The sequence below is a fragment of the Salvelinus namaycush genome, chromosome 28 (genome assembly GCF_016432855.1).
Source record: "Salvelinus namaycush isolate Seneca chromosome 28, SaNama_1.0, whole genome shotgun sequence".
Classification (NCBI taxonomy): Eukaryota; Metazoa; Chordata; class Actinopteri; order Salmoniformes; family Salmonidae; genus Salvelinus; species Salvelinus namaycush.
Window position 1 is genome coordinate 28,992,443 of NC_052334.1, and position 12,274 is coordinate 29,004,716.

Consider the following 12,274-nt stretch of genomic DNA (forward strand, 5'->3'; position numbering starts at 1 on the left):
GGTCAGCTGTTTGTTCACCTGCACCCGCCCGCAATTGCTAAGAACCTGTCCGCAACCGTCCAACCACAGTACCAGTCAAAAGTGTGGACACACCTACTCATTCAAGGGTTTTTCTTTTCTTTTGACTATTTTCTACATTGTAGAATAATAGTGAAGACATCAAAACGATGAAATAACATATGGAATCTGTACTGCACCTGTCGACGACAAGTTGTTCTGCTTCCACAAGCACATCCAATGCTAACATCAGTAATTCTACATTTGATGTTAGCCCAGCTAGCATGGACACTGACAGTTGTGAATCTGATGCAGCCGAAGAGCTACTGCCCCCTTACCCGGGAAAGCACCGAACAACAGACAGGGACGTTGGACCGAACAACAGACAGGGACGTTGGACCGAACAACAGACAGGGACGTTGGACCGAACAACAGACAGGGACGTTGGACCGAACAACAGACGGGGACGTTGGACCGAACAACAGACGGGGACGTTGGACCGAACAACAGACGGGGACGTTGGACCGAACAACAGACGGGGACGTTGGACCGAACAACAGACGGGGACGTTGGACCGAACAACAGACGGGGACGTTGGACCGAACAACAGACGGGGACGTTGGACCGAACAACAGACGGGGACGTTGGACCGAACAACAGACGGGGACGTTGGACCGAACAACAGACGGGGACGTTGGACCGAACAACAGACGGGGACGTTGGACCGAACAACAGACGGGGACGTTGGACCGAACAACAGACGGGGACGTTGGACCGAACAACAGACGGGGACGTTGGACCGAACAACAGACAGGGACGTTGGACCATCGAAGAGGGGCAAATATGATGAACTACATTGATTTGGGGTTCACTTATATTGGGAGTAGTGCCTTTCCTCAGCCACAGTGTGTTATATGTGCAAAAGTACTCTCACAACTTGATTAAGCCTTCACTCTTAAACAAAACATGCCAATTTGAAAAATAAGCCACAAGTTTTCTGTGCTAGAATTAAGATTACTTTTGAGTAGTAAGACTTGTATAAAAGCAACAAATACCATTAATAAGAAGGGGCTAGAAGCGTCTTGTATGGTGAGCTACCGAGTGGCTAGGACAGGCAAGCCCCATACTATTGTGGAGGACTTAATTCTTCCTGCTGCTGCGGTTATGGCTGGGGGAAAAGACCCCAAAAAACTATACAATGTCTTCATCAAACAACACTGTTTCACGATGCATCAGTGACATGGCAACAATTACTGCTTCGCATACAAGCCAGTGAATTCTATGCGTTACAGCTGGATGAGTCAACAGATGTGGCGGGCCTGGCACAGCTCCTGGTATATGTCCGTTACGTTTATGGGGGGTCAATTTAAGGAAGACATCCTCTTCTGGAAACAAGGACAACAGGAGAGGATCTTTTTAAAGTACTGAACAGCTTTGTGACATCAAATGGACTTTGGTGGTCAAGATGTGTTGGCTTCTGCGCCATCAGTACAGATACCATGACAGGGAGACATAGTGGAGTGGTAACGCATGTGCAAGCAGTTGCTCCTGACGCCACTTGGGTACCTTGCAGCATCCACCGAGAGGCTCTTGCTGCCAAGAGAATGCTTGAAAGACCTGTTGGACACTACAGTGAAAGAACCACTTTCACCTCTACATGCTTTGTAAGTAGGAAAACATGCAAAACCGGCAGTGTATCAAATACTTGTTCTCCCCACTGTATATTCAATGTGCGGGACAAAATTGAGGCATGATTTAAGAAGTTTGAGCTCTTCTCTGTATTAACAAGGACTACACACGGGTCTTTCCATCATGGTATGATTTTTTCTTTTTTGTGTGCAAATGAACTCAAGCTTATAGACAATGTCAAATGTGATATAGCGAAGCACGAGTGAGTTGGGTGCATATTTACGCAGGTACTTTCCCGAAACGGATGGCACATACAACTGGATATGTTATCCCTTTCATGCCCTGCCTCCACTCATCGATATCTGAACAAGAGAGCCTCATCGAAATTGAATTTAATCAGAAGCCACTGCCAGATTTCTGGATTGGGCTGCGCTCAGAGCATCCTGCCTTGGAAAATCGTGCTGTTAACACTGATGCCCTTTGTAATCACTTACCTATGTGAGAGTGGATTCTCAGCCCTCACTAGCATGAAAAATAAATACAGGCACAGACTGTGGAAAATGATCTACAACTGAGCCTCTCTCCAATACAACCCAACATTGCAGAGTTAGGCGCATACTTTTAAGCACACCCTTCTCATTAACCAGTGGTGAGTTATTCACAATTTTCGATTAACAAATAAGGTTTTATATGTAAGATGGTTAAATAAAGAGCTAAATTATTGATTATTATTTGTGCCTTGGTCCTATAAGAGCTATTTGTCACAACCCGGCTTGTGGGAAGTGACATACTCACACTCATTCTTATGTTAAATAAATGTATAGTGTGTGTGTGTGTGGCAGGTTTACAATGATGCAAAAAACAACATTTGAGTGCGCTGACCCTGGTGCTAGAGGGGGTACGCAGCTGGAGGTTGAATGTCTGAAGAGGTATGGAACTATAAAAAGTTTGCGAACCACTGCCGTAGAAGACAAACTCTTGCTCACCAGAATGTCATAAATCAATAGAATGCTTCTGTAACGGATGTGAAATGGCTAGCTAGTTAGCGGTGGTGCGCGCTAATAGTGTTTCAATCGGTTACGTCACTCGCTTTGAGACCTTGAAGTAGTGGTTCCCCTTGCTCTGCAAGGGCCGCGGCCTTTGTGGAGCGATGGGTAACGACGCTTCGTGGGTGACTGTTGTTGATGTGTGCAGAGGGTCCCTGGTTCACGCCCGGTTCGGGGCGAGGGGACGCCATAAAGTTAAACTGTTACACTTCAATCTAGTTGACATCGCTAAAGTTTCTCTTTCCTCTTTCATATCTGCTTCTCTCGCCCAGCAAAGACGTTTAGGGACCAGGGAGAAAATGCAATAACAAAACGTGAAAGATTTGACCGGTTTAAAGATATTTCCTTTTTTTTTTGCATTTTAGACATAATTTCCAGACAGTTATGGTCAGAGTTCCATTCCTGAGATTTCTTTGGCTGATTTAGTTGCTTGCATGAGCCATACAGTGGCAGTGGCCAGACTCAGACTCAATTCAAGCCAAAGTTGACCGAAATTGAATGTCTGTGCTGTTCCGATTGGACTTGATATTGCCAACCGAAGACACTGATGTCAATCACAGCACAACAGTCTGTGTGACAGATCATGCAGATCTCCTAGCCCTTATCAACCCAGGAGTAATTGAAATGTTTTTCCATGTCCCTAGGATCAAATTAAAATAGCGACCATGTCCAGCTGTACCAAACCAGCAATGATTACATATCAATTTTAATGTATTATCTGTTTCATATAATGATCCCTTGTTTCCCCTGTTCCATAGTCAATATTGTCTTGTTTCGCATTGTGATGGAATGGGCACTCAAGGGAGTAGCTTGGAAAAGGTAACAGCCAGTATTACTCGTCATGCGTCATTGAGGCCATCTGTAGAAAGTATCCTTTACCTTCAGGAGTATACGTTGGATTCAAGGAGTCTGAGGACGCACACCTGCTTCTCTGAACCACTTGATTCTGAAGAATGTATAAAGACTGAACTTGGTGTCATTACATGTTATTACACAACATGGCTATAACCATGTAAATACAAGGTGTATAACTGGCTATGTGTATGTGGACAACAAAGTTACTTGTTCTTCAACATAAAAACAAGCTTTTTTTGAACATGAGACTTTTTTTCCCCAAATAAAGACACACTGTGCAGGTATGTGTTTATGACAATACATTAGTAATATAAAGGTTATGAAAGTCAACACATACAACTAATAGAAAAATACACTTTTGAATAAGTTAAAGAACATATAAACATGTTATACACTACTACTTTAGCAATCCAACTCCATAATGTAGCTTCTTCGACATCTTGGCTATCCTTATCCCTGTCATAGCTAGGGACATCTTGGCTATCCTTATCCCTGTCATAGCTAGGGACATCTAGGCCAGCTGTATCCTTATCCCTGTCATAGCTAGGGACATCTAGGCCAGCTGTATCCTTATCCCTGTCATAGCTAGGGACATCTAGGCCAGCTGTATCCTTATCCCTGTCATAGCTAGGGACATCTAGGCCAGCTGTATCCTTATCCCTGTCATAGCTAGGGACATCTAGGCCAGCTGTATCCTTATCCCTGTCATAGCTAGGGACATCTAGGCCAGCTGTATCCTTATCCCTGTCATAGCTAGGGACATCTAGGCCAGCTGTATCCTTATCCCTGTCATAGCTAGGGACATCTAGGCCAGCTGTATCCTTATCCCTGTCATAGCTAGGGACATCTAGGCCAGCTGTATCCTTATCCCTGTCATAGCTAGGGACATCTAGGCCAGCTGCATCCTTATCCCTGTCATAGCTAGTGCAATGCTGCTTGTTTTCTTTATCCGCTGTTGACAAGCGAGACATGACATGTCAACTCTGGAGCGTCATACTTGTTGCTCGTGCAAGCGGAACAACACTGGCAACGTACATCTGCTGAAATAGTTAGTCCTATATCACATTTGTCTACAGGTCCCCAGAAAACGTAATCGTCTGTAGAATTTTATTTGGAGTCATTTTGAAGCACGTTTTTGGGTGAGTCTCACCTCTACCACTATTTGGCTCATGCAAGCAACTAAGCCAGACGACACACATCTCAGGAATGGAACTTTGACCAAAACAACTGTCTGGATGATGCTTCAACACTAAAAGTAAACACTAAGAAATGAAATATCCCTTTTAAAGAAATTAAAAGCTGTTAAAACAACCCAACATGATTTATTTTTTATAAGATCTCAGTTCGGCTTCGACGCATAGTATGTCAACCATATAAAAATATCAGATTTTATGATGCTGATAAAGATGGCACCTTTACAGACGATCCTAACCACTCATTCATTCTCTCAAGATGCTGAAAGAAAGAAATATTTCTCCACTTCTGTTCCTGAGTCAAAATGTACATTTTTGGTGTGTAATTTTATGGTAAGAAATGGTTCATTCTGCAGGAGTTCATATTAGGCTATCTGAGAGGTTATAGACCTAGAGTCAGTGTCCAGATTTCAGTTAGGCTACTACTCCATTTAACCCATCTGAACAATACAGTTCACTTGACGTGCCATTTTAAAGTCTCTGTCTTGTGACTGTCTAATTTCTATAGCACCTCACAATCACACATAACATAACAGTGCTGGCTATCATCTCTTACCACTTCACCAAATCTTTCCCAACATTAGACTACTGTCCTGGCTCTCGCTTCTATTTATTTTCAACCCTCTATTTTGCAGCTTTTCTCCAACATTGTCCTTTTTGCCTCAGTGGATTGACGTTAACTTTTTCTGCCCAAGTTCCCAAATGCATTTGGTAATTTGTGTGTGTTTGGCGCGCTACAGTTGGGCCCTAAAGCTTAGGCTACGCACTAATGCCATGTAAAAATAATGAAACACCTCAATGTAGCCTATAGATAAGAATTAAGCATTGTTTTTAATGCATTGTTTTCTCTTTTCAACCTGCCAGCCCTGCGGATATGAGTCAAACCACGCATCATTGGCATGAGCCTTTGTCAGACCTAACTTCATCTTGTGCAATGTGTGTAGATCATTTTGAGAAACAGAAAGACATTGGTTTGTTATCAGGTCAGTTCCTTCTGACAAGACTGAACTGAGTCAGATGGGTGGTCCTCCACTGTATCCCAGGTTGCTTTGCGTCTCCCAGGAGATATCGGACCCCAAGTGTTCAACAGCCATCCCATCTCTTCACTGCATCTGCACATTGTCAAATGTAGCCACTGCTTAGATTAACGGATGTCACTCATCCCTAAATGACTGTGATTTGCATGGAGAGAAACACAGGGCTCACTGCAGATGGATGAAAGGGGCTGGGACTTTTCACTAAAGGATACCCACTTTACTGGCCTGTTGGCCTTTCACTGCAACTCAAAGTATGGCTTCTGAGTCTCATGTATTCTCTTTGTAATGTTTTCTTATGAGAAACATTTACTCATGAGCTCCTCCAGCTATTATCTTGATTCTTTCACAGAACATCCATGGGAAAGTCCCCTCATTTCCGATTAGACAATCATGTGATATGAACTTGTATATGTCTCTTGACATTGCTTGTGAAATTCCCTGCTTGGGATGGCAGAGCCGAGCATGAGCAGTATTGTCTGTGGTGTTAGTTCAGTGATGGTCACTGTCTGGGTGGGTGGGGATGAGATGTTTACCCATATTCCTCCATTTAAGAGCAGTTGGAGGTTCCAGTGGTTGAATGCTGACGTTCCTCCAGGAAATTGGAGTGATTAACGGTTCATTTCTGACCAGTGTGAGGGGCGTCTGGCAGCCTGCATCTGCCTACAATCATTTAGTGTGATATAGCCAAACCAGGGCCTTAATTACAGTACACCACTTCTCATTCCAGATCCTCAATACTTTATAACGGAGTGCTGTTAGAGAAAAGACCATTTTCTGATCATTTTGAGACCCATCTTAGAGGGATTAGAGGCCTAAAGGCTCCTGGACATTTTGCTATTAGGGATGGATGTCAGTACAGGGACATCTTGCCAAGTGATTTTGGGGACTTATGTGTTGGTTTCATGTCTCAAGCACACATTCTATCTGAATAATTGAGATTTGGCTGATGTGCTTTGCATGTAACTTGGCTGGAGTCCCCAATCCTAGCCGCCAATCGGTTATAGTGAACTCCTTTGCCGCCTCCAAACCATCATCACATACGATAAAGCCCAAGGGTTGGGAGAGATTCTCTAATGCATGCTTCCCAAATCATAGCTTGTATGGCGATGAGTGTCAAAAAAAATCCTCAGCTGGAGTGAACCCAACACAATGGGTCACCAGGAGCAAGGTTGTGAAACCTGCCTTAGAGGAAAGAAGTTTGACAGGAAGGAAGAGGGGGTGGATGAGCTCATTGTATCGGTGTTGTTGAGAGAAAGCCAAAGAGAGACCATAACAGAGCGAGAAAAAGTGAGCTAGTTTTGGAGATGGATGCTGTCAGTTCTGGTATTGTGCTGGAGTATACGTGGGTGTGCATGTGTATATGTTTGTTTAGTGTCTGTGGGTATGTTTGTGTGGCTTTGGGTGGGGCACTGAATTATGACTACATGTTCAGGAATGAAGAGGGCGGTGCCAGTTCTTTGCAGAGGCAGTGAAGTTTGGTTGAGAGGCAGGATAGGAGGGGGTTGAGTGGGCTGGGCTCTGAGCTTCCCCACACCCTAACAGGGCATGATCAAATGTGTTGAAGTAAATTGAAACCAATGGTGCAATGCTTGTGTGCAATTGGAATAGACAATGGTGAAGTATTTATACAAAGGTTTTTCCTCAATGAGTGGAATTGCTAGTATTGTGTTACATTAATATGGTGGTGTTTGTCAAATTGACTCCTCTTTTCTCCATCTCCTTTTCTCTCTCTCTTAGGGAGTAAGTCCAGTGTGAGGTGGGATGTCTAGCCGTGAATCTGTGGGGGACCTGATCCCCCAGGACCTGGCGGAGGTATTTGCCCATGAGAGGCTCACCAAAGGGGGCCGAAGGAAGAAACGTCGGGGCTCCCTGGGCCGGGCATTCGGCTGGCTCAAAGGGAAGAAGAAGAAGGACGTCAATGCCAATGGACAGAGCCAGGACTTTAATCCAGGCCGGCCGATGACGGGCAAGACCTTGACACAGGGCCACAACCATGGTAAGATCAACCAGGGAACCCAAGAGATTATTGCCATGTAAATCTCACTCTCCACTTTGATTGCTATACAATGTTAAACATAGTCAATCACTATGTTTATTGCGCGCTCTCTCTCTCTCTCTCTGTTTCTCTCTCTCAACAGTATTTGAGGATGTGGCTATAAATGTTTTTTGTTTATTGGTATCATTTCAAGTAGGCTACATAACTATAGTCTAGTCTCTAGAAAGTGCACATCCCACAGTGGAGTTTGGTGTTCAGAAACAGTTCAATATCCTGGTCTTGCGCTCCAAGGCATGTTTGCTCTCTGGAGGACTGTTTGAACAGTCTCTGACTCACCAGCTGCCCTTTGACCTCCCCCAGCCATTGAATGCCGTGAACAAATCTCCATCGGTCCTGTTCTGTGTTACCCAACCACCCTCCAGCACTCAGTGTTCAGGTTACACACAGGTCGCGATTCCATACTGTAAAACAAGGAAGTAGACTCCCAGAGGGGATGAAATATGGCACGCACACACAGGTTAAAACATACAGAAATGTACACATTAAGACATGCGTAAACTTACACACGTTTAGACCATAAATGCATGTTTAAACATACAGAAACGTACCCCATTTAAGACATAAACTAATACACAATACCTGCAGCTGGCTGAATATCCTACTCAGGCATAGTCTTATTCAGCAATGCATGTTGGAGCTTGTGCATGTACATTTAAATGAGAGAATGTTGAATAATGTCAGTCCTTCAATGTTTTCTCAGTGTACTGTATCCTGTGGTATTGCCACGTTTTTAAGTCATGTTTCACTTTCAAATTCCGCTATAGGTAATGTTTTGAAAATCACACCTACAATCTAAATGATGCAAGCAGCACCACACAAACAAGTTCTAGTGCTGTTTCAGCTAATTGCTCCAAAGACTAGAGTGAACCCACCCTCCCTGCAGTCACACAGCTGGAAACGCAGAGCTGCTAGTTGAAGTGGAAAGGTGTTTGTGGATTTCCAGTGGGCCCTACGACCACACTGACTCTCACAATCAAAACACTCACGCATGAACATAAATACACACACGGGTACGCACACTAGTGATGGGGTAAAAATCTATAGTTACATATCACAGTATTATTTTGGGATGATATATTAATATGACTCCAAGTAGGCTATCAATTTGTAAAAGTATTTATTTTTGTTGCTACTGTAGGTAGCGTTACACGGAAACCAAACCGGCTGCGCTATCGTGCATACATTTATTTTGTCCCCCTACACCAAAAGCGATCACGACACGCAGGTTAAAATATCAAAACAAACTCTGAACCAATGACATTAATTTGGGGACAGGTCGAAAAGCATTAAAAACGTATGGCAATTTAGCTAGTTAGCTTGCTAGATAATTTGTCCTATTTAGCTAGCTTGCTGTTGCTAGCTAGTTTGTCCTGGGATATAAACATTGTTGTTATTTTACCTGAAAAGCACAAGGTCCTCTACTCCACACATAAAATGGCCAACCGAATCGTGTCTAGTCATCTCTCCTCCTTCCAGGCTTTTTCATCTTTGAACTTATATGGTGATCGCATCCAAACTTTCATAGTATTACCACGACTACCGGCAAAACAGTTCGTCTTTCAATCACCCACGTGGGTATAACCAATGAGGAGATGGCACATGGGTACCTGCTCCTATAAACCAATGAGGAGATGGGAGAGGCAGGACTTGCAGTGCGATCTGCGTCGGAAATAGAAAGGATTTCTATTTAATCGAACGTTAAATCGAAATATAATCGCAGTATTGAATAGCAATACAAATAGAATCATGAGCCCTAGCGAGTGCACGCACACACACACACAGGCTCTTAGATGGTGTGCATATTAGGGGTGAATATTTTCCCGATTTTTATTTTATTTTTTATTTTTTTTACAAATGTTCCATCACGAGAATAAATCACTTTTCTCCCGGGTAACCCGGTATTTCCCGCCAAAACCGGAAGTGTCATTCAAAAGCATTATAAAGCATATAAATGTCTGGATTTGATTAGAGCTTTGATTAGCATGATCAAATTCTAACCTGATGCAACTGAGCCTGATGAGCCATATATTAAATACGTTTTATGAGCCCTAGATTAACGGCATGTAATGAGCACAAGCCCAAAAAAGCCCAGATGATTGTGTCGTTATCCAATACATATACAGTATGATATAGGCTACTGCACATTTTACGCATGAGAGAAAAACATAAATGCCAATAGATGTAACTAGCTATATGCTCTCTTGGGTAAATAAATGAAACTAGCTCCAGTTGGCTAATATTTTTGAGTGTGAACTGTATCACTGTATGGACTGGAATTACGAGCATGATAAAGTATTCTGGTGAAGCACATGTGTATAGGCTAGCGAATTTGATTGTAATTTTTATATCTAATATGTCCTATTTGTAGTATAGTAAGGTGACGCATATTTACCTTTTCATAATGTTTCCCCTAATGTTATTAGCCTAATTTACTTCCCCTTTCTGTCTCTCTTGTTGCTTCATTCCTTCCTCGCTTTCAACAGTTAAATTAAAAAAGTTTCGTTGTCCTTATCTTAATCATTCTAATGGCATCCTTGAATAAAATAGGACTACAATTAGATGCAGAAGGCTTTCACTTCTCTTCACAAAGATTGAATGGTTATTGGTCTGAATAAATAACTGCTATAGCCTACCGCCATTGCCCGCGTTCGCTCTTCTTTCAAACTATTGGCTTGTGTATTTAACATTCAGCAAATAAGAGCTTGCGTCCCTATTCGAATAGTCTATTGGTATAAGAAATGCTAAAATAAAAATGTCCAGCAAGCTATTCTAATCTAGTTTTTCCTGCATTTGGACTCCAAGAGTTAATGAGCGTTTTTAACGGTGCTACAGGTACTTGCGTATTGAGCAAGACACAGATGCTATAATTTAGAAGCTTATTATGCGTAACTCATCATAATTAGCTAAATATAAGGCGAATACTGCATTGAATTTATTACCTGAAAGAGGTAGGCTAGGATATAGATAGATAGCGCTATCTCTCAATCTAGAACAGGATTATTTATTTTGGATGCAATTTGAATGGAGTTGTTGGAGAGGGAGAGACTGCGAGAGACTGCGAGAGAGTGCTCGCGCGCGCACTGTTTTTAAAGCAACGATATTTGAGTGATAGGCTGTTTTAAAACTCTGCAGCTGCAATTACAAATAAAATAATCTTTACAATTAAAAAACAAGGTCACACAAAGCCAGAAGGAGATTGCTAAATTAGACGCGCATTCGGTCTTTATATTACTCTAGCATCGGCTATGCTGCAGCAAATGTTAGCCTACCTGTCACAATAAAAAAAAGTTGCTATGAGATGATAGGTCAAACATGCATTGTGAACTGCGCTCCATACTGAGATGGGCTGTCTGTCCCCACCCTGAGCGTTGATTCATCATGCAGAGGCAGTAGAGAAGCAACATCTAGACATTGCATATAATTTAACAGTTCCATTTCACGCCATGCTGTTCACATAATTTATTATAATTTACCGGTTTTTCGCAGTTATTTATCCCGGGAAAATCCGGTATATCTCGGTAACCGGGTTCCTGCCATTAAATCCTAGTGCCTATTCATCATGTTAGTGGTGGGCTGTTAATTAAGAGCTCTGTGATAGAATGTAAACTGAGTGGGAGAGAAGGTATTTCTCCCCTGCCAAGGTCAGCACAGGATATCTCCCCACATTGTGCACAGCAGGGCACAGGCCTCCCATGGAAGATTTTCCTCAGGTTTCCCCCTCAAATCTCGTTTTACCCAGTTGAGCAAGTTTAGTGTTCTCATTTGTGTGTTACCAACAAGTGGGGCTACGAAATGAATGGACTTCTGCCATCCAGTGGTGTACAGCTGTAATACCTGGAAATGTTACATGTTTACCTATCTGTTGAAGGAGATTGAAAAGGGAAATTTCAAATTTGACCTGACATGTTGTGTGGCCTGAGCAGGGGCGCTGTTTCAAACGGTGGGATATTGCTGTTGTGCTACCTGTCTTGAGTGGATTACTCACAGATGCAGCAGTAATGAAGAGGTAGGCCTCAGGTAAAGCGTCCCTTCAGGTAACAGATACTATCAAAATAACAAAGTCTTTCTTTTTCTATGTAATTTATAGTCCAGATGTTATTACGCAAGTAAGCCCTCAGCGATGAACACGTGGCATGTTCTGTGTTTGCCCTGGCAAGTAACTCCAAAAGGCAGCTTGCTTTTACCAACAGCATGACTTGCTCAAATAAGAAAGCAAGTAACAATTTACAAGATAGCATCTAGAAGTATTGTGCCAGGCATCAGATACTGAAATGCTCCCGGAAAAGCTCACAGTATTCCCACAGAAGGTTAAATTCCTCCAGATAAGCCATATTAATTAAAATGAATGGCAGCTTATTCTGGAGGTGATTCACAGTCATACCAAAGAGGATGGGGCCTATTGCCTGGGCTGGTGTTGGCATGCACCCAGTTAATTAAAACCCCAGCCAGAACACTTACAGT

The 12,274-nt window shown here is 42.8% G+C and overlaps 1 protein-coding gene across 4 annotated transcripts in view; it reads left to right on the plus strand.

Moving 5' to 3' along the window:
• The window catches only part of LOC120023732 (uncharacterized protein KIAA1522 homolog), a 35,514-nt gene that overhangs the window by 9,226 nt on the left and 14,014 nt on the right, over nucleotides 1–12,274 (plus strand). For 3 of the 4 annotated variants that reach the window (XM_038967806.1, XM_038967803.1, XM_038967805.1), the window contains exon 2: nucleotides 7,495–7,753. In XM_038967806.1, coding sequence (XP_038823734.1) covers nucleotides 7,519–7,753 — 235 coding nt within the window. In that variant the 5' untranslated portion in view covers nucleotides 7,495–7,518. Of the gene's footprint in view, nucleotides 1–7,254; nucleotides 7,372–7,494; nucleotides 7,754–12,274 lie in introns of those variants that run through there. The other variant, XM_038967804.1, reaches the window with a different exon arrangement.